Source organism: Mesoplodon bidens (genome assembly GCF_964165515.1).
Source record: "Mesoplodon bidens genome assembly, chromosome: 3".
Classification (NCBI taxonomy): domain Eukaryota; kingdom Metazoa; phylum Chordata; class Mammalia; order Artiodactyla; family Ziphiidae; genus Mesoplodon; species Mesoplodon bidens.
This window is the reverse complement of record NC_138178.1, coordinates 173,702,796-173,724,962: the sequence shown is the minus strand read 5'-3', so window position 1 is coordinate 173,724,962 and position 22,167 is coordinate 173,702,796. Positions and strand designations below refer to the sequence as shown.

At 57.4% G+C, this 22,167-nt stretch overlaps 1 protein-coding gene across 2 annotated transcripts in view; it reads left to right on the top strand.

Moving 5' to 3' along the window:
* The first annotated feature begins 5,426 nt into the window (after positions 1-5,426).
* CCDC85C (coiled-coil domain containing 85C) overlaps positions 5,427-22,167 on the top strand; it is an 82,302-nt gene continuing 65,561 nt past the window's right edge. For both annotated transcript variants that reach the window (XM_081228175.1, XM_081228174.1), the window contains exon 1: positions 5,427-6,365. In XM_081228175.1, coding sequence (XP_081084301.1) covers positions 5,561-6,365 — 805 coding nt within the window. In that variant the 5' untranslated portion in view covers positions 5,427-5,560. The remainder of the gene's footprint in view (positions 6,366-22,167) is intronic.

The following is a 22,167-nucleotide window of genomic DNA, read 5'->3' as shown; positions in this document are numbered from 1 at the left end:
TCTTTGCTCTGTACTCTTCTGTGGTTCCCACTGCCCTCAGGTTAACCTTGAGGCTTTTGCCTGTGACATCAGCAGTTCCAGGCAACCATCCTATGCATCACTGACTTCCTGATCCCCGGAACAGGGCCTGACCAATGGGTAATGGCGTGAGTGAATGAGCCCACCCTCCTCCCAGACCACCCAGTGCTGCCCTCCAGGGGGTCGACATCCCCACAAACTTGCCTACTGGTGGCCCCAGCATCAGTGCAGTTTCCCCACCTAAAAATGTGGGAGTTGAGACACTTCATCACTAAATCCCATATTCCATGCTGCGCCCACCCCAAAAGGAAGTTGGTGGCAGCCCAGGGCCATGGCCGGCATCCTTTGTAGCCCCGTTTGCCAGGGGCAAGCACTAGGCTTCCTGGACAGCCCTTGTTTCAATGTACCTCAGGGTTTGCATCTGGAAAATGGGTGCAATTTCAATGTACATTATGGGAAGACTGTCCTGATCCAAAGGGTGGGGAGAACACACAGGGAAGGGAGGCACGCACATCTCTTCGGAGCTGGGCAAGAGCCCTGCTAGCTGCTTGACACTGGCCCTTGTGGAGGAAGGCTCGTATGAGAAAACTGTGGCTCAGAGAGGTTAAGGAACTGGCCTAGGGTCACCAGCAAGTTGGTGAGAGAGGAGCTGTGAGATGGAGCTGACAACATGCAGTGATTGATCTGTCAGCAGGAAGAGCTGGAAAGCTCTTCCCAGTGGTCCATCCAGAGGCTTGGGGAGTCTCTCTGGCTTGGTGACAATGTGGAAGGCTGAAGTAGGAGGAAGCTGGGTGATGGACATGGTCTGGGCACAGCGTAGGCCTCCACATTGTAGAACCAGAGTCACAGTGAAAGGGATGTCACAGAGCAGTTGCAGTACAGGAGGCTGTAGTCTATGGGGTAAGGTGCACTCTTGGGCTGAGATGGTCGTGGGTTTGAATCCCAGCTCATTCACTTGCTTGCTGTGTGACTTTGGACAAGTGACTTAACCTATGAGCCTCAGTTTGCCCGTTTGTAAAATGGGGATAGAGGCTCCTAACTCACAGGACTGCAGCGAGAGCTCAATGAGACAATCCTTGTAAAGCCTTAGCACAGTGCTGGGTAGATACATAAAAAGTGCTCAGCTGCGAGTTCCCTGGTGGCCTAGTGGTTAGGATTCTGGGCTTTCACTGCTGTGGCCCTGGGGTTCAATCCCTGGTCGGGGAACTGAGATCCCACAAGTCACGTGGCAAAAAAAAAAAAAAGTGCTCAACCAACACTATCCTTTATTTATAATAATTACAGTTGCTTTTCCATGAGCCCTGATTTTTCATCATAGCCCCTCAACTGTGCATGGTGACTTCCCCTGTTCAGGATCCTCCCTGAGGTGGGGTGCAGGGAAGAAACCCCAGAGCCCAGCCCCAGACCTGGCCAGCTGCCCCTGCCTTGCTGACTTGCAGAAATAGTCAGCCACCACACAAACCTCCACTGGCCACACCAGAGTCCTTGAGCATCCACCAGCCTCTGAACACTGCCCATAAGTTCACACACAGTGGTCTGAGCTTCGTGGAGACAAACAACCCAGCCAACAGGAATCCACATTAAATCCTGAAGAGCTAATGACACCACCATTCTGATCATCACGTGAGGGCTGGTTTAGAATCCCTGGCACCCACTGGGTGCTGGGTAAGTGGTAGGAGGTGGTAGTTATTATTATTGCTGTTGTTGCTGCTGTTTACTATCAGAGCCCCAGGGAGGGGGCCACGCTCCCCCTGTGACTATTCCCCGCTGTTCTCTGCCTCTCCTGTATGTTCCGGCAATAAGGCATGGTTGTGTCTACACGCCCCCCTCACCACTGCTCACCTCTAGGCCTTGGCTTTGCTCTTCCCTCCACCTGGATTATCCCAACCCTAACCTTCCCCATCTACAGTCTGATAAACTCCTACTCACTCTGCAAGATTCACTGGGGGGTCACCTCCTCCAGGAAGCTGCTCCCAGGGCCTTCGGATGTTCCCACAATGATGTGTTTTGCCCCACTCTTCTGTGGTACTTATGACAACGCGTGTACAATGCATATGTGATTGCACATACACATATGCATTTATGCATAAATACTTAACCAATTATGTTTGTGTGTTCAGGAAATCAGTGAATGAAAGTGACCTTGGGCAAGTCATTTCCCTTCTGCGGCTCAGTTTCCTCATCTTCAAAATGAGGGGCTCAGACTCAATTGGTCACTTACTGAAGGGTCACACATTCACTCAGCAAACAGCAAATAATGGCTGCTCTGAGGTCTCTGTTCAGGGCCCCAGCCACAGAGGAGATAAGAAAGCCCCTTCCCCTCCCAGTGAGGAGACAGTTTGCTTACTGCCAGTGTGCTCTCACCATTTCCCAGGTTCACAGACACTGCGATCGGGAACTATTTTGTCTACTATGTATTAGTGTACTGGCTCTCAAAAACATTTGTGTGGCTTTAAATGGACACACACAGCCCTGGAGATTCAGAAGAAAAGAAATTGGGGAGTGGTGGTCCATCTTTATTTTTTAAAAGACCCACAACTACTTTTATTGGGCATCTAGAGAATTACTGTATTAGAGGTCCATGATTTGGTTTTACTGATTTCATAACAAAGCAGAGCTAAAAAAGCAAAGACACTTGACATTTCAGATCCTGGCTCAGGGTACAGGGTCTGTTGGATGGTGAGTGCTCGAGGGGGCTTGGCACCTCTTGCTGGAGGCTCCCTTAGGGAGGGGGCTCTGGCTTAGATGGTTCCCCTTGCTTCAGGACCCTTTTTGAGCTCTGGACCCTCTCAGTCTCCTGCCGTCTATCCTGCTCTGCCCCAGCCTGTCCAGCCACGGTGCGGAGAGCAAAGACTGTCCCTGGGACCACCCACCCAGTAGCCTCATCTCTAGAACCTTGTCTTTGCTGCACGGGGCGGGGGGGGCTGTTAGGGATGCTCTCCTGAGTCTTGGTGAGGGGGACCCATGGTCCCACAGTCTGTAGATGATGCAAGCAAGCCCCGTCTAGATGGAGGCTTTTTTTTTTTTTCTCTTGGAGAGTTCAGCTGAAGCTGCCAGCTCTGCAGGATCAGAGGGCAGAGATGCAGGCCATGGGAGCCACCTGGGGTCACACACAAAGTTGGGGTGGCGGTTCCCACAAGCAGGGTTAACCAACTCAGCAACTTCCCTAGTGAGCCCATGTGTGCTATGCTCACCCCTCACTCTCCCAGCTTTGTTCTGGGGAGAGCCTCCAGTGAGCTATTTAATCTGGTTGGCCTTTTGGGGTAAGAAAGACCTGTACCCTTCCCAAGCGGGAGCTGGAACCCTTTCTCTCCTCAAACTCAAACTCAGATGCCCTGGGCTGGGTCCTCGAAGCACAGTGCCCCAGTGGGGAGGGTGACCGCCCGCAGGCTCACCTGCCTGGGGGAACCTCAGCTACCCTGGGGCTTGACCCTCAAAGCTCTGCTCTGCCTGGCACATCCTCTCCCTGAACATCTATATGGAGAGAGGGGGAGAAGGGTGGGGAATGAGGTCCTGAATCTGGACCTCTCTGCAACCCCCCCCCACCCCCATCCCTTCTCCACACATGGGCCAGAGTGAGTCTCTTAAAAGGAAATCAGGTCATATTGCATCCTGCTAAGCCCCCACTGCTTTCCTAGCTGCCTTAGAATCATGGATGATCCGGCCCCTCTGACCTCATCTCTCACTCTTCTTCCGAGCCCCCTCCCAGCCCCACTGGCCTTCTTTGAATAGGCCACTAACAGGCCAACCCTAGGGCCTCCGCACTAGCTGTTCCCTTCACCTGGAGTGCCCTTCCCCCTTATCTTTGTCCTTCGTGTCACTCAGATATCAGCTTAGACGCACCTCCTCAGAGGTCCTCCCTGACCACGGGATCTAAAGTAACTGATAATCACTTTCTGCGACAGCAGCTTGTCTTAATCCCCTGCACAGCACTTCTTACAGACTCATAGCTATCTAGTTTGTTTATTATCTTCTCTCCCCTCCTCCCCGCAGGGTGCAAAGTCCCCTCCCCCCCAGAGGGCAGTGGCCTCCGCCGTTGTCCCCTACAGAGTCCCCCAGTGGTCTAGAAGAGGCCTGGCTTACAGTAGGGGCTGTACACAGTTTTCCAATGAATGGTTGAGCAGCTGTAAATGGGGACATCAGCTGTTGCGCGGGCGCGCGCGCCAGGCCTTGGCGCTCACGGTCGAGTGCGCGGATTTTATCTCGTTGCGGGTCCCGGGGGAGGGACGCCCACCTCTGGCCGGCTGGCAGCAGACGCGCAGTAAATGCACTTCAGGGACGCGAGGATAAACGAGACGGACTCACACAGCAGTGGGAAGACCCGGGTGCCGGGCCAGGCTGCGGTGGGGAAGGCTTTTCGCCGCCGACTCGGCGCCCCCACAGATAAGACCCCAGTGGGAGACCATCCTCCACCTTCCCCAGTGGTCTACCACGTCGTGAATCACAGATTCTCTCCCGAATTCCGGGACGAGCGGTCGGGTTGGCGGGGGAACGGTGCGTGTCCCCGGCGCCCTCGCACCCTCCTGGCAAGGAAGAGGGTACGGACCGTGCTCCGGGACGGTTGACAAGGCCGTGGCCTTCCCGGTGCGCAACCCGGGGCTGGAATGGAAACGCCGCAACCTCGGCGCGCTCCGGCAGGGGACGGGGGTGGAAACGGGGGCGGAGGAGCCGGGGGCAGGGAAGGGGACAAAGAGCCGCTCTGCCGCCGGGGAGAGCGACCCCCGTGTCAGAGTCCTATTGTCCGTCGTATCTCAGACTAAGCTGGACGCTGTCCTTCGGATCTTGGGTATTTGTTTATTTGGGGCGGGGGAGGCCGGGCGGGGCACGCGGGCCCAGGAAGGGGCTGGGCGACCATTTCCGCGCGTCTCCTTTAAGGGAAGCCCTGCCCTACCTTTCCCACCTTCCCCCTCCTTGCAGCCGTACCTGCATTTTAAAAGCACCCTGTAGCCCTGGGATTGGCCGAGGCCGCGTCCTCCCGGCGCAGAAACTTGAACCGCCAGTGGACTGTACCATCTCCGCCGCGTCCCCCGCTTGCGCCCCGCCCCTCCCGCACACCCCCGGAGAGGCCCAATCGGACGGGTGTGGGGGCGGGACCATGGCTCGACCGCGCCTGTGGCAGGGCCCCGGGCGGGCGGGCGCACGGCGCAGGGGGACGTGGGGGCCGGCCGTGCCGCGCCCGCTCCCTTTCCCGGAGGCGGGGCCGGGCCGCGGCGCCCCGCCCCTCCCCGCCCGGAGTGGGCGGGGCGGCTGGGGCTCCGGAGCTGGGCCGGGGGCGGGCCTCCGCTTGCTTCGCCTAAGCCCGGAGAGCGCCCGGCACTGCAGCCGCCGACGCAGCAGCGGTCCCAGCTCGCCGAGCCTCGAGACACGCGGGTTCCCGGGCGGCCCGGGAGGGCGCTGCGTGAGGGCGCGCGAGGCGGCGCGGGGCAGGCCGCACCCGCCCCTGGTCGCCCCCCGCCCGCGGGCGGACCGGCCCAGCGCAGCCCCGGCAAGGGGAGCGCCGGCCGGGCGAGGGCGCGGGCGATGCCGCGGTGACGGCCCCGCCATGGCGAAGCCCCCGGCGGCAGCGGCGGCGGCGGCGGCGGCGTCGTCGGAGGAGCTGAGCCAGGTGCCGGACGAGGAGCTGCTGCGCTGGAGCAAGGAGGAGCTGGCGAGGCGGCTGCGGCGCGCCGAGGGCGAGAAGGTGGGCCTCATGCTGGAGCACGGCGGCCTGATGCGCGACGTGAACCGGCGGCTGCAGCAGCACCTGCTGGAGATCCGCGGCCTCAAGGACGTGAACCAGCGGCTGCAGGACGACAACCAGGAGCTGCGCGAGCTCTGCTGCTTCCTTGACGACGACCGGCAGAAGGGGCGCAAGCTGGCGCGCGAGTGGCAGCGCTTCGGGCGCCACGCGGCCGGCGCCGTGTGGCACGAGGTGGCCCGCTCGCAGCAGAAGCTGCGCGAGCTCGAGGCGCGCCAGGAGGCCCTACTGCGTGAGAACCTGGAGCTCAAGGAGCTGGTGGTGCTGCTGGATGAGGAGCGCGCGGCGCTGGCGGGGGGCGCGGGCGGCGGCGGCGGCGGCGGCGGCGGTGGCGGCGCCGGCTCCCGTAGCTCCATCGACAGCCAGGCCAGCCTGAGCGGGCCGCTGGCGGGCGGCGCGGCCGGAGCGGGGACCCGCGACGTGGGCGACGGCAGCAGCACGTCGAGCGCCGGCAGCGGCGGCAGCCCCGACCACCACCACCACGTCCCGCCCCCGCTGCTGCCCCCCGGGCCGCACAAGGCCCCGGACGGCAAGGCTGTCGCAACTCGCAGGTCCCTGGACGACCTGTCGGCGCCACCGCACCACCGAAGCATCCCCAACGGCCTGCACGGTAAGGACGTCACCTGCCGGGCGGCGCGGGTCTCGGGCCCAGAGTCCCTTACCCCGCGGGCGGCCGCCGCTCCAGACCCCTCCTCCAGCTGGCATCCAGAGAGATCCCGAGCCCACCCGCAGTGGGGCTTTGGGTGGTGATTTTCTGGTTAAGTGATGGAGGCGTGTCTCTGCCCCTCTGAATACGCAGCGGGCCCGGGACCGCCAGACCCCAGAAAAGTTTCTCTCCTGCGGAGTTTATCCGTATCAGAGTCTGGCACTGTAGGGCTAGCCGGAGGCACCGCATCCCTGCCTGGAAACCGTTGTCCGGGAGCGGGAAGTTTTTAATGGAAAAGAAAGAAAGAAAGGCCCTCTGAGGGAAAGTGAAATTCCCTCTCTTATCTGGAGCAACAGGCAGCCCCAAACCTAAGCAGTGTTCACCTGTGTGCTGGGGCTGGAATTCCACCTGACCTTCTCCCTGCTGCCTGCCCGCTGGGAAGGATCAGAGGCAGGTGGGCCAGAGTACCCGGGGCTAAGAGCCTTCCTCGGCTGCTGTTAGTGCTGCCTTTCTCGGGGCTCCGGGACCTTTCTCAACCCAGGCTCTAAAACTTTCCAGAGGAATACGGGCTTGGAATGAATCCTGGCTTTTTGTCTGCAGGCCTCGGTTTCCTTATCTGTAGAATGGAACCGATAATCCCTACCTCCTGGATTTGAGGTGGAGATAAAAGCCTCTGAAGGGTTTGTAAACTGTTGGTCACCTTACAGGAAGTGCCACAGTCTGCGGCGGCCAGGGTGTGGGTGGGAGGACCTTTGGCCTCAGGAAAGCTCAGCTACTGTCTTCCACGCCTGTGTGACTGTCGGGCCCAAGGCAGAGGGCTCTGTAGGAGCGGAGCAGCCGGCCCCCATCCCCAGCCTTCTGATCAGTGCTTCTTCCTGCTGCCTGTCTCCTCTCCCACCTCCCTGTCCTTCCACATTTTTTAGTGGCTTGACTCCTACCTCTGGTGGCAGTTGCTGCTGCCTGAACTATTTGCCTGAAGGTGGAGATTAAACAGCCCTTTCTGGTTCTCTTTAAAGGCTTTCCTAGTTCAGAGAAAGTGTATCTAGGCTTTAAGTGACTGTTCTTCCCCAGAGTGACAGCCAGGAGGTGGGGTGGGGTGGGGACAGGGCGCTCTCTCTTTGGTTTGGTGGCCAAGTGGCCTCTGCAGGTGCCTTGCGGGGGTGGGGGCTGGGGTGGGAACTGGACCCGGGGAGGTGGGGTGATAGCCCAGCACCGTTTTTCCTTCGTTTACCTTCCCAGCCTGTGAGTTCAGGGCAGGACTGGGTTTAGAGGGATATTTTGTTACTGATTAGCAATCTAAGGCTACAACTTGGGTTTCTCTCGGTAACTCTGTATCCACCCCACCTCCCACCAGCAGTCTCCTTAAGGCCAGTGGGAGTAGCTCAGCGTTAGGCGGTTTAATACGTTAAGGTTGCACCATCTGGGCAGTGGGGAGTCCCAGGCCCAGCCTCTCCGGCCTCGGCTTCTTGGGGGCCTTGGGAGGGTCAGATTTCTGGGCCTCGGTTTGCGCGACTGCGGTATGAGGCGGGGGATTGCTGCAGTCCTGCCTGTGGCTAGGAAATGAAATGTTTCTGGTTTTCAGCTGTGTCATCAATGACACTTGGCCAGGGCGATTCTCAGCAGGGCACTGACGCGCCGCAGTGTCAGAGCGCATTTGCTGAGAAGTTCTGTCATGTTTTGGACAAGGCGACGCGGACCCCGTCTGGCTCAGGGTTTTGCTGCCTCCGTGAACAGAGCAGGAGTGGAGGACTGGACTCTACCCGAGGTCCCCACCCCACTGGGGGAGGGCGGGACCGGTGGAGCTGTAGGGTTTCCTGCAGAATCCATGCTGCCACCAGTCCCATGCCCACTCGGAACAGGACTGCCACAGATTTTGTGGTGGCAAAGCTTTGTGTTGGGTGGCATAAACATTCGGCATTATTATCATGAATTTCAGTTATAAGTGGGATCGCTGTCGTTTAGTTTTGTCTCATAAAGTCAGGCGTGGCCTTGAGTTGTTCTCCCAACAATGTGAGTAGGATGTCTGGAAACAAGGAGAGGCCCATCTCTTAGAAACCACTTTTCTGTACTTGGACCTGTAGTTTTGAGCGGAGAGCGAGTCAGAGATGAGGCAGGTGACAGGCCTCAGTCTGGGTGGTGGCGAAAGGAGTCAGATACCAGGCTTGTGCCTCGGGCCCTTATCCCCATTGTACAGCCAAGCAAGTGGAGGCTCAGAGAGGTTCTGAGCGTTTCCTGGGAAAGCAACTGAGATTCAAATGTCTCAGTCCCAGTTGCCTGGGTGGTGCCCCGGGGGTCCTCTACTGCCCAGGCTGTGGGCTGGCTTGCGTCTCCGGCAGCCTGCTGTCATTGTGGCCGATAATATTCATCCGCAGACACTGCTGACTCCCTATTCTTGGTTCCTGACCCACGTTTGCCCTCCTTCTCCTGTCCTGGGAAGTGTCACTTCCTTATCGGTGACCACTGAGCAGATGGCTGATAACCCTGTTACCCAGAGGGCTCAGACTGTCTCGTGTTCAAATCTACACTCTTCCCTCTTCTCTTTGGCCAGTTACTTAACTGCCCTGAGCCCCTTTCTGCTCTTCTTCTGTAGAGTGGGGCAAAACCCGAAGTGCCCCCTTTATCCCTACACACAGTGGGCCTCGACAGTTGTCAGAATCCTTGCCGTGCCTACTTCTTCCAAGTCTCCTCATGAGAAAGAGGGGGACCTGTTGGGGGTTTGCCAGATAGACATCGGTGTTCTCTTTGAAACTGTGTTTGCTGTTTAGACAGACCCGCTCGCTTGAATGTTTGCGACTGAGCCGGTGTCTGGTGGCACCTGCGGATGTGCTGGGGAGCAGTGGCCCTGTAGTCCTCTCTTGGAAGCTGCAGGGTACCTGCAGCCCTTCTGGATGCCAGAAGGGCCCTAAGCAGCTGCGGTGGGTGGTGGCCCATCGGTATTCCAGGCCGTCCCCGGCTGGGGCTGGGCCTGGTGGGCCTGTGAATGGGGATGCAAATAGGCCTTTCTCTTGGTTGGTTTGTTTTATCTTGTTTTGATAGAGGTCTGGGCTGGGCTGACTAAAGTCTGGACTGGGATGCTCTTTACTTTAATCCGGTGGGGCAAACTGAGGCAGGCGAACCCCAAACATCAGAAGGTCAGCTTTGCCACTTTGACCTGATGCAATTTTCAAACAAAAGTATTTCCAACAATTCTCCCCTCCCCATCCCCATCCTGGGTGTCCCACCTTCTTTCTCCCTTCCCCCCACGTCCCCATTCACATCTGTCCCAGTCCCCCCATCACACCATGGGGTCCACTCCCCTTTAGCTAACCTACAGACACCGGGGCCTCCAGCAGCCTTTGTGTGGGCCCTGTTTACTTTTAAAAGTTTGGATTAAAAATTTGAGCTTCTCAAAATAAGATGGGTTTGTCCTCCTGCTTGTGTTTTTTGTTGGTTTAAAGGGTGGATGGAGCGAGGGTGGTCTGGGCCTCTGGCCCTGAATGGGTCTTTTATGAGGGGCCTCCCAGCTCAGCAGCTCCTGGGCAGGATGCTAATAAGGCAGCTTTTCCTAAACCCAGTCAGGCCTGGGGGCAAAGGTCAGTAAGGACAATGGGGCAGGTTGAATAAGCTTTTCCCCCTCCCTCCGCATCCTGACTCTGACCATCCATCACTGGCCTTGGGGTACCGAGCCCCCAGGGCCACATACCAAAGGGGGCTGGAGCTCACTGGCCTGTAACCCAGGGTGGGACCAGGGTGTGCCCGGCACTTCACAGTTGACCACAGAGGGTGTCCCAGTCCCAGCTCCATCCTGTTCAGAGCTCCCAAATGGTCCCATTATCGCAGGTGGGGAAACTGAGGCATGGAGCAGTATGGTGACTTGCTCCCAGTCCCGTGGGCTGGCTGGGGGGCCTGGGATCAGTCTGGGGAATCAGTCTTGGCCTCCAGTGTCAGTCTGGGCCTGCCGCCCTGTGCCTGCTGCCCCTCTGGACCGGGACAGCCTGAGACTCCCATGGGAGACCCCCACCAACAGTGGAAGGCTGTCCGGAGCTTGGTCCTGGGCAGGGCCCCCCCTGTAGATGGACCCAGGCAGGATGGGGTGGGAGCTCCAGGGGCTGGACCTGTGTAGCAAAGGTGTGGCACCTGTTCTCAGTCCAGACCCAGAGGCTCAGTCATGCTGTCCTGCTTCCTGGCATGACGTTCACTGGTTCACGGTTCTGGAGATCAGTGGGATGGGGAAAGCGCAGGCTTCTGCGCACGGAGTCCCTCCTCACTTATATGTTTCATTTCCTCGCTTCCCTGCCAGGCCGGTTTCCCTCTGCTGTTGTGGCCCCAGCAGACCCCTTACCCATGGCCTGGCCTCTGAGTTGTTAGGACACAAACTTGGTTTCGTATCGTTCCCGGAGCAGCGCGATTAGCAAGGAAATCTGCTGCTGCTTGTCATCTGTGTTTTGCACCCATGGGGATTTTCTGTGCCGTGTTTGTGCTTGTCATCAGCACAAGGAATTGGAAGGCTACGACCTTGCTCAAGTTGCAGGACCCCTGTGGACCTCTGTTTTCTCATCTGCGAAGTGGGAAGCTGTTGCCCGCCTTTGGGTTGAGGGAGGAGGGAGTGTGGTGATGTGTGTAAACTGCAGCGTGTGTGAGGTGGCAGCTTACTGCACCTCGAAGCCTCACCTGTGTCTCGAGGAGGATACTACTCTGGTCCTAGAACTGAGCCTTAAAGGATGGGTTCAGTGACCTCCACTGTCACCTGGGCCCTGCAGACTTGCCTCCTCGGGGTGGGGATGGGGGACCCCCTGACACATGCTCGTGAGGGGGGCCCTTGTGCCCACCCCGTGTCAGAGCCAAGTGAGTTGTTGTCTAGTTGAACGGAAGGGGGGTGGCATTCCAGCAGCAGCAGCAGGTCTGCAGGTGGATCTGGACCATGGGTGCCGAGAGCCCAGGGCCTATGAGGTGTTCTCATGACGCGTGGGGGAGGCCTGGGGCCTGGAAGCCTCCTCATGGGCACAGAAAGAACCAGAACATTGAGCCGGGGGAGGAAAAGCTTTGGGGCTGGAGAGCTGCTGCTGGGCGGGGAGGGCTGTCAGCCCAGCGGGGTCAGTGCTGTGTGTAGCCCCCCAGGGTGGACCCCCAAAGTTCCAGCGATTCGGATTTCAGCCTTCACAGACAAGAGCGGTCCAGGTGGACTAGGTTGCATCTGGAGGTGGGGAGCTCCCTGTCAGGGGAGGCATGCAAGCACAGGGCATTCCTGAACCCACTGTAATGGGACACCCAGAGAGCTGGGCATCTGGTTGTGTGAGTACAGAACAGCGAGTAGAGAATAGTCAGGGAGGTGGGCAGGCAGGGCTGGGTGGCTGAGAGAATTCACCCTTCAAGCAGGAGGGAAGACAGGAGCAGACGTTTATTGAGTGGTTACTCAGTCTGAGTTTTGAGTGCCACCCGCGGTGATTCATGTAGCCGGGCTTGGGGAGCGGCGGTTCCGGAGCATTAACCTGGGGTCCGTCGTGGTGGCGGCTGGGCTGGGGACAGAGGGGCAGGAAGCTTGGGGCCTCCAAGGTGGCCATGGCTGTGACCGTGGTCATGGGAGAGAACCTTCTCTGAGGTTCTCAGATCAGGCAGGTCTGCCCCAAAGCCCTGCCCCCAACCCCCGTCTGCCTCCTTGTGACTCTGACCTGTGGGGTCAGGGGTCAGTCCTGAGCCGCTGGGGGGCTCGCGTAGAGTAGCACCCGTGGGCGACAAACTCTCTCTCTCTGCAGCCTCACTGTACCTGCCCACAGAACAGTTACACCCACGGTTGCTCTGCCCACACTGCAACCTGGGTGCCCGGGATCCAGGCAGGGAGTGCTCTGGGATTTCCTCAGAGCTGGGGAGGCAATGAGGGGACCCCAGTGGCTTCCCCAAAGCCTGGCGACAGAGGAACAAACTTGTCTGCTAAAGGGACGTGACGCTCCTTTGATCATGAACAGGGAGGAATGGTGCCCCTCTTCCCAGGCACCCAGAGCTGGTCATTGTCACACGTTCCCCTCTTGCTGTCCTCTGCTGCCACAGGCCGGTGGGGGCAGGTGGGTGGAGTGTAATAGGGCAGGTCTGGAGCTGGGTCAGTCCCCTGGTGATGAGTGCCTGCCTGCTCTTGAAGGAGTCACTGTTGGTCTCTGCTCTCTGGGGAGCAGGGCAGAAAGATCAGGAGTTTTATCGATTCGTTTGTAAGTGTTCTTGGGATCACCCTGTGTATGATGTTTAAACAGAGGTGCGGAGCATCACTTAACCAAAGCAGAAGCCGGGAGCCCTGGGATGTAGGTGAGGGTCTGTTTCCCTTTCCTCCTTCCTGCTTCCCCATTGGCCAGAAGCCTTCGTCATTTGTTATTTCCTGAATTCAAAGATGGGCTTTCCCCTCCTCTGTTGCAGTGCAGGGTGCATCTTAGAATCAGTGTGTGTGTTTACTGCACAGGTTTCCCCTCCCTTACTCTGGAAAATTGGGCATCTGTGACTGATAGTATCTTAGAGTGGAGGAAATGCCAAGCCTGGGAAAGCCGGAAACCCTGGCGCAAACTGCCCGGAGCCCTAAAGGCGCTCAGAGGAGACTTGGAAGGGAAGGGGGAACCGCCCCAGGCTTGGCCACAGCGGTGCTGAGATGCACTGGGGTCCCCATTTCTGCTGAGGAAAAGCCTCAGGGCAGTGAGGCAAGTCACATCCGATCATGTGGGGTGGGGAGGGGGCCGTCCAGCGTGATGCTGGAGCCTGCGCCCACCTGTGCCCCCCTCGTCCCCGTCTGACTGTTCATCAATCCCCTTTCACTCTCGGAAGTGCCCTAGTTTGGCTCTCAACCCCTTTAGGTGGGCCGGGAGCTCAGCAGAGGGGGTGGCTGAAGCTGGGAGCTGAGATGGGCCTGGGAGGTGGAGCCGGTCAGTACAAGCAGGGGAGAGCAGGGGAGAGGCCAGGCGTGGCGGGAGGAAGAGCTGGGGAGCAGGCACATCTGGCTCCGAGGGCTGACGGGTGACTGGGCGATGCTGGGCAGGTGGGGTCTGTGGCACTCCTCCCACTGTACCTGCATCCCCCACCCCCCGGCCCCCCGAAGTCCCTGGGCTGCGCTTTTCTAGCTGTGAGTGGTTCCAGCTGTGACCTTCTCTGTGAGTTTTTCCATAGTTACGTGTGAGGGGTGCACTCAGAAACCGGTACTTTTACATGGACCATCCCCTCCCTTTTCCCTGTGCCCCACTTAATACATACACGGGTGGCCCCATCAGCTGATATGGTCACCACATCTGGGGCTTTGGGGACACGGCTGTGCCGTCCAGGGCTGTTCTGTGTGGGTTAGATGACACAGAACGAGCAGCTTGAGCCCACTCGTGACCTGACCTAATGCAAGCCCCTTGTTTGCCCATCTGTAAAATGGGAAGCTTGGATGGGCCCCGCCCAGGGTCCCAGAGACCCTAGCATCCTCTACAACTGGCAGAGCCACAAGGAAAGGGCCACCTGCCCTGCCCATCCTGCCTCTTGTCGTTACCTTTGTGGTTAGGTCTCTTGCCTGGTGGCTGGTCCTCAGCTTGGGGCAGGTCTGGGTGGTGGCGGTGCTGTGGTTGCCATGACACACAGGCACTGCTCTGTCCAGCACTGGCTTAGACCGAGACCCCTGGCTGGCCAGCCTGTCCTCGTGAGGGGCTGCGGTGAGTGCCCCGGTGGAATTACCTGCCTCTGCCATCCGATCGCCTCCTGCAGGACTGGGTAGCAGGTTTGGTGCTAGAGGAGAATGCCTGGCTCTGGTTCCCTGGTGTGGGGTTGCCTGGGACGAGGCCACCTGCTCTGGACTTTTGCCATTTGCTGTCCTATTTCTCCCCAAGACCCTAACCTTCCCCAGGGCGGGGTCCAGTCTTCCTGGCACATGGTGGGTGCTCAGTAAATGTCGGGCAGCCCGGAGGCACTGGACGAGGTCTCCCTCTTGTTTTAAACCCGACAGTGATCAAGCCGCCTTGGCCACTTGCCTTTCTTTTTTGCATTTGTTCCATTTGGCACCAAATGGTCTTCAGCTACTTCAAAACAAACAAACAAACCTGCCCCCCACTCCCAGGATGATAACTTGTACACCCCGCTGTCCCTCCTCTCCCCAACTTCCCTGTTTTCTTTTAACAGTTACTAAAAAATACGTTTGCTTTTTTTTGCTTGTTGTTTTTGGTTTATTTTTATTGTTATTTGTTTAATTAGTTATCTGTTTTATATATATTAGTGTATATATGTCAATCCCAATCTCCCAGTTCATCCCCCACCCCCCCCCCCGGCTTTCCCCCACCCTTGGTGTCCATACGTTGGTTCTCTATGTCTGCATCTCTATTTCTGCTTTGCAAACCGGTTCATCTGTACCATTTTCTAGGTTCCACATATATGCATTAATATATGATATTTGTTTTTCTCTTTCTGACTTACTTCACTCTGTATGACAGTCTCTAGGTCCATCCACATCTCTACAAATGACCCAATTTCACTCCTTTTTATGGCTGGGTAATATTCCATTGTATATATGTACCACATCTTCTTTATCCATTCATCTGTTGATGGGCATTTAGGTTGCATCCATGACCTGGCTATTGTAAATAGTGCTGCAGTGAATATTGGGGTGCATGTGTCTTTTCGAATTATGGTTTTCTCTGGGTATATGCCCAGTAGTGGGATTGCTGGGTCATATGGTAATTCTATTTTTAGTTTTCTAAGGAACCTCCATACTGTTCTCCATAGTGGCTGTATCAATTTACATTCCCACCAACAGTGCACGAGGGTTCTCTTTCCTCCACACCCTCTCCAGCGTTTGTTGTTTGTAGGATTTCTGATGATGCCCGTTCGAACCGGTGTGAGGTGATACCTCGTTGTAGTTTTATTATTTTTATTTTTATTTTTTTTTTTTTTTGCGGTACACGGGCCTCTCACTGTTGTGGCCTCTCCCGTTGCGGAGCACAGGCTTAGCGGCCATGGCTCACGGGCTCAGCCGCTCTGAGGCATGTGGGATCTTCCCGGATGGGGGCACGAACCCATGTCCCCTGCATCAGCAGGCGGACTCTCAACCACTGCGCCACCAGGGAAGCCCTCGTTGTAGTTTTGATTTGCATTTCTCTGATAATTAGTGATGTTGAGCATCCTTTCATGTGTTTGTTGGCCATCTGTATGTCTTCTTTGGAGAAATGTCTGTTTAGATCTTCAGCCCAATTTTGGATTGGGTTGTTTGTTTTTTTAATATTGAGCTGCATGAGCTGTTCATATATTTTGGAGATTAATCCTTTGTCTGTTGATTTGTTTGCAAATATTTTCTCCCATTCTGAGGGTTGTCTTTTTGTCTTGTTTATGGTTTCCTTTGCTATGTACACGTTTGCTTTTATCAGTGGTTCCCAACCTCGGCTGCATATTAGATATCACCTCAGGTAACTTTAAAAAGTGCCAGTGCCTGGACCAGCCCTCAGAGATGGGCCCCAGTTGGTCCTGGAGCCTCCCGTGGTTGTAGAAGTTCCTGGGGGTTCTGCCGACTGCAGAGCCACTGTGGGAAGCTCTGGGAGAGAAGCTGCTGGGCCCGCAGGGCTGCCCAAGCTGGAGATGGCCCATCAGCAGGTGAGCCGGAGGGAAGGACGTGGCCCCACACTGGGGCATCACGGAGCCTGGCCCGCAGGGTGGGGAGGCTGGTGTCAGCTCACGTTAGCCGTGAGGGTGAAACAGGCCCGTTTGTACACTGCCTTGCTGACATTCGCCGTGTGGATGCCCCGGGAGCTGGCTTTGGTTCGCCCGGCGGGGCTGCCAGACAGCAGTGGAAAGCTGGGTTTGAGCCTGGCCTTGCATTTCCTGAGCACCTACCCCAGCTCTGGACACTGCCCGGTTTGCTCCCCCAGCTCCCCGCCCTGGGAGCTAGAATAGACTGCCAGGCATCGGCACGGAGGCGCCGCCTTTGCCACCCCTGTTGTGGGGTGCTAGGCCGCCCCAGACAGGGTGGGGGCCTTTTAAGGCTGCGGTCAAGGGAGCAGAGGCAGGCTGGGCCAGTGGCACCCAGACGGCAGCTTGCGAGGAGAGCCGACCCATTTCCAAAAATAGCCCATCCACTGTCAGGGGAAGCATCTCTTTGTCTTCCCAAATCTGTCTTTCCGTCGGCTCCCGGGTTGTAAGGCTAGAAGGAGGCACGCTCTTGTCTTGGAATCAGAGGCTCCGGGAGCCACCCTCCCACCCCCCCCACAAGGGCCCGATTGTCCGGCGGCCCTGAATGCGCCCGCCCGTCACGGAGCGCGCCGCACCGGCCCCTCTCCCTAATGAGCCCGCTCTGGGAGTGGCCCTTTGTGGCGGGTTCCGGCCACGCTGCCTGTGCCAGGGCTCTCAGAAGGCTCGATTTCCCGGCTGCTTCACATCTCTCGGAGCTGATGGGACAATGGGAGGCTCCCGCCGTGCCCTTTCTCCTTTTTTTCTGTGTTTTCTGGAACGTGCACACACCGCTCTTATATACGGGACAGAAAATTAAGCAGCAGGTTTCTCCCTCTCTCAGCACCCTCTGCCCCGGCGGGTAGGGCTCCCGGCTCTCCTCGCCTTTCCCAGCCCTTCCCGTGGGACCTCCCCCCACCATTGTCTCCCTCCTCTTGTTCCCGGGTCTCTCCGGGCTCCTTCCCCTGAAAACAGGCTCATGTTTCCTAGTCCAAAGCAATAAACAAAATCCTCTCCTTTCTGTTTTCCTGCCCCCGGCTCCCTTCCTTCCCCACCCAATATTCCGAGGAGCACCAGAGGCCCAGCCCACCTACCCACCCGCAGCTTCTTGGCCCCTGGCAGTCCTGGACCCCGGGGAAAGGCAGCTCCAGCTTGGTCCAGTGGCCTGTTCTCATCCTGACCTCTTGGTGGTGTTTGATGCCCACTCTGGGCTTGTCTTCTAGAACAGGGCAGTGTGGCTGGTCACCGCCGACCTCCCTGGCAGCAGCTTCTGGCTTTCTCTAGCTGTCTCCTGCCCGTACTGGGAAGCATCACTCCCGGGCTAAGCCCCCAGTCTTTCTCTACCTTTCGCTCTTGACCTGGAGACCCAGCGGTCCAGTGTCATCCTGGTCACCATCCTGTTGACTCTGTGCCCTCTGAGTTTGGGCTCCTTCGTCTCACCTACACTCCTGTCCCCTCTGCCTAACGGGTGGCGACCCCACTTCAGGGTTTCCTGGCTCTAGCCCTGAGCTGCCCACTAGTCACATGAGGCTGTTTCAACTCAATTTAATTAGGACTGAGTAACATGAGCGTTTCAGTTTCTGAGCTGTGCTCAGCCCCCTTGCCAGTGCTTTGCACCTTGTCATTGCAGAAAAGGAACATCTCCGTCCTTCCAGAGGGTTCTGTCGGCAGCGCTGATCGGGACAACTCCTTGCTGCGCCGTGCACTGCACTCGTGCACAGAAGGAAGCTCTGTGTGTGAGCGTGGTGTCAGGGACTCTGCCCCGTCCTGCCAGGCTCCACGCACGGTCCCAGGGTCCGCTTGCCTTGCCGGTGCACAGCAGGCCCTTAGGGCTTCTGCTGGCAGGAATTGCCCTTTCCTACCTCCTGCACCCACTGAGATCCCGCCCTTCCCTTGAGGCTTAGGTCTGCCCTTAGAGATGGACAGTCACAGGATGTGTGACCAGCAGCCCTCGTGCACTCCGCGTCTGCACGAGCCTCAAGCCAGGCTCTTGCCGTTTGCCCTGAAGCCATGGTTGCCACTCCCGCTGGTGGCCTTGTGTGTGGGTTCACGTGTATGTGTAGGACACCCAAGCCCAAGAGGCCACAGGGCTCCAGGAGGCTGCAGAGGTCTCCCCCGTAGAGCCCAGTCCCCCACTCCCAGCCACCAGCTCCTTATCCTCGAAATGAGGCCAGGAGGCCTGCGGGATCCGAAAACAAAGAAAATGGCTTTTCAGACGGTGGGGTGAGGTGGGGTAGGTTGCAGGGGGATGGACACAGGCCCTCCCCTCTCTCTCGTCCCTCCCCTCTGTGTGTAGAGGAGGTTGCAGACCTGCTCCGGCCGGTCCCCAGCTCTGAGCACGGTCCCCCTCCGGCCCTCCATGCGTGGCTGTGACGGGCAGCAGGCATTCTCGCCACCTCGGGGTTAACGGAGCTGCCTGGGTCCAGCTGCGGGTCATTACGCCAGCCGGTCCCTGGCGGGTGAAGCCATTACGCACCGCACCTGGTGCTCTGGCCCTGGCCTCGACCCCACTGCTTACTGCCCTTCCCGTGCCCTTGAGCCCACTGTTGGGTGTCTGTGTGTGTGGGAGCATCAGGGCAACCAGTGCCCCCTCCCCGCTTGGAAGGCCTGATGAGGCACTGGCTTGGCCCTGGGAAGAGGGGCTAATATTCGGGCTTCCCTGACCTGGGGGGCCAGGAGGGTCTGCGGAGAGTCCCATTCTGAGGCATCTTACTCTGGAGATGCAGTTGACGGTGGTGGGCTGGCGGGAGGGGGCGATCCTTGGTGTCAGCTCCCTGGAGGTCCCCAGCACCCCGTGCAGCCACTGGGCCCCGTTCCTCCTGCTGTCGCTCCTCTCCTGAGGGCATTTCCTGGCCTGGGGCCGAGGGTTTCCTGTGAGCCCTGCTCCACGCCCCCCTGCCAGCCCCTTCAGCCCCGCGCCCCACATGTGGGAACTCCTGCTGACCCGCAGCAGCTCCTGAGCGTGGCCAGGAGGCCCCAGAGATGCTCCCTGCCCTCCCTCCGGGGTCCCCGCCCTGGAGGGTGGTCCCCAGCACGGTGCTGTTTTCATCTTGCCTCTCTCCCTGCAGAGTCCTTAATCCCTGTCCCCCGAGTTAAGGCCTCGTTCCCGTGAGCTGGCCTGGTTGTGGGCAATGTGATCCGCTCCCAAGCGTGTGGGGCTGAAACACTGTGGGTAATGCTGGATGAAAAGACCCCTTGTTTGTGGTGCAACCCAAACTCATGAGCGGGAAAGTGGCGGGGGGTGGGGAGGTCGGGGTGGTGGCCGGCCCCCTGAGTCTGCCCCCTTGCCCTCCAAAAATGCGGCACAGGTGGGGTCACTGGAACCTCCTGGCCTGGGGATTTATTTGGCGGGTTGTGATGGGACGGAGACACCCGGGTCAGCTCAGCCTCCTCTGGTCCCTCTGCAGTCCCTGCTGCTTCAAGGTCAGCTGTGTCCTGCTCTGTGCTGACTTCAGTGGACACACGCTCAGTGGTCTCTCCTTAATCTGGGCATGACAGGCTTCGGGGAGCCCTGGGCCCCCAACATGACTGTGTACTTATGCAGGTTCTCAGAGGTGGAGAGTGGTCTGTTCCCAGGAAAGATTCAGAACCACAGTGGGAGGGGTAGTGAAATCCCTCCCTGAAGCCTTAAAAAATTTTTTTTTAAAATTTATTTATTTATATATATATATATATATATTTTAAAATTTTTGTTCAGTTTCTTTTTTAAAATTTTTACTGAAATATAGTTGATTTAGTTAGTGTTGTGTTAGTTTTAGGTGTACAGCAAAGTGATTCAGTTGTACTTATATATAAAAATATACTTTTTTTTACATTCTCTTCCGTTGTAGGTTATTACAAGATATTGAGTATAGTTTCCTGTGCTAAACAGTAGGTCCTTGTTGGTTACCTATTTTATATACAGTAGTGTGTATATTTCAATTCCAAACTCCTAGTTTATCCCTCCTCTCCCTTCCTCTTTGGTAACCGTAAGTTTGTTTACTAAGTCTGTGAGTCTATTTCTGTTTTGTAAATAAGTTCATTTGTATCATTTTTTTTAGATTCCACATATAAGTGATATCATATGATAATTTTCTTTCTCCGTCTGGCTTACTTCACTTAGTATGACGATCTCTAGGTCCATCCATGCTGCTGCAAATGGCATTATTTCATTCTTTTTTATGGCTGAGTAATATTCCATTGTGTATATATACTGCATCTTTATCCATTCCTCTGTCAGTGGACATTTAGGTTGCTTCCCCTTGAAGCCTTTAAAAAGTAAAAATGAATGAGCTTCATGCACGCACCTCGCCAGGAGGCTCCATGCAGGAGTCAGAGAGTGAAATCTAAAGGCATTCTTGGTTTGAGCCTGTGGTCTGGCGGGTGTGCATGTTGAGCTCTGGCTCACGCCCACCCCATCCTCTGTTCTCAGAAGTCACACCTCTTGTTCCTCTTTCCTGAAGTTGTCTGTATTCATGTGAGGGTTTAGAGTTGGGTAGGTGTTTCCACGTACGTCTCTGCTTCCTGGACTTTTCTCTGAGTGTTGCTTCCTTTCTGCCTCGTTTTCCCTGGGCCTCAGTTTACCCAGCTGGGAGATGAGGCAGTTGGACCAGGTCCATGGGGGCTCAGAGACCCTGGAGGAACTTGAGAAAGTTCTAGATGCAAGGTCCTCCCTGGGTATCAGCCTTGCCCTGGTGGCTGTTCCCGGCCTGGCCCCTTCTCCCCATGCAGCCGAACCAGTGCCATTGGGTCTTCTTTTCTGTGTGACATTCCTGCCACGCTGGGGCTTTCAGCGTCCACGGTGGCCCAGTTTCTAACCTCAGTCCCTCACGTTCCAAGTGCTTGCCCAGGTGGGGGACTGATCTGACCCAAAATCAGAAAGCAGTGGCCAGGAGGGATCGCTTGCTGCCCTCCTCCACCGCACCCACCGAGGCTTCGCTTTCCAAGCCCCGCCCCAGAGGCACACATGCCAACTCCCTGCGGCTGTGGGCACAGCAGCCATTGCCAGCAGGAGCAGAATGAAAATGGGAAAGTCTTCTAATTTCCTTCTTTTGAATTGCAACCTTGATCCTTCCTCTCTCCTCCTACAGACCACACCTCTGGTGACTTTTGAATAGGTCTGTGGGCTCCCTTTTCTCCAGCTGAAAATATGTGCAGTAGTGCCTCATTTGCCTTAATGAAAATGGCAGGCTTAGGGCCCCGGGCAGAGGGGGAGGCCTGGGGGCGAGGAGAAGGCGGGTTTGGACTGCCGGGCCAGCGCCCAGCCTATGACTTTGACTCTGAAGTGTGCTCATTCACTCATGTGCAAGCTGGTGTTTTCAGCCTCCTGGATGCCAATGGGGCAGGGCAGCTTTGGGGGGAGGGGGGAGTCCTGCATCCAGCCGAGAGGCCACGTCTCCCGGTGTCATCCCCACTGGCCCTTCCGTGGTTCGCTGATTAGTGCCTGGACGAAGAGGAAAGGATCGTCACAAGGGGAGAATGGGGTCTAGGAGGCCTCAGGGGGTGTGCGGGGGGCTTCGGGTAAGGGGGGCCGAGGGGAGATGGAAGGGACGCTGGGCTGGGTTCTCTGTGTTCCCCACGAGGACGGGGAGGGTGGCGTGGCTTTGGTACTCGCGTGGCAGACATTTCTGAGGCTGTCCGTGGTGTGGGCCTCCAGGCGTGAGTGACTGCCTGCTGCTGTGTCCTGTTCCCGCACCTGGGAATGAGCCTGCGGGAGGAGGGGTCAGCCCATCGCAGGGACAGGGAGGTGGGGAGGGGCAGGGAATCCTCAGGTGCACCTGCTCTGCCGTGACCACCTCCCCACGGCGTGGTGCCCTCGGGTGTCGACCACGCCGGGCCCTCTGCTGGTCCAGTTGGGCCGGGGAGCCCCTCAGGCAGGGGAGCGGTGAGTGACAGTCTGACCTTGTTGAGGCCCCTCCCCCATCCTCCCCTCCCCCTCCCAATCCTCGGGCTCCACTTTGTCACCAGTGAAGCAGACCCTTGGGTTAGGGATCTCGAAGGGCCCCTTCACAGGGGGGTGGAATAAATCCACATACGCCATTCTCAATTTTTTTTCTTCCGAACACATCAGAAAACCAACATACACCACCTCCCTCAGAGGTCTTGAACGAGACTTAGTTCTGACCATTTACTTCAGGCACCGAGGCTGTTT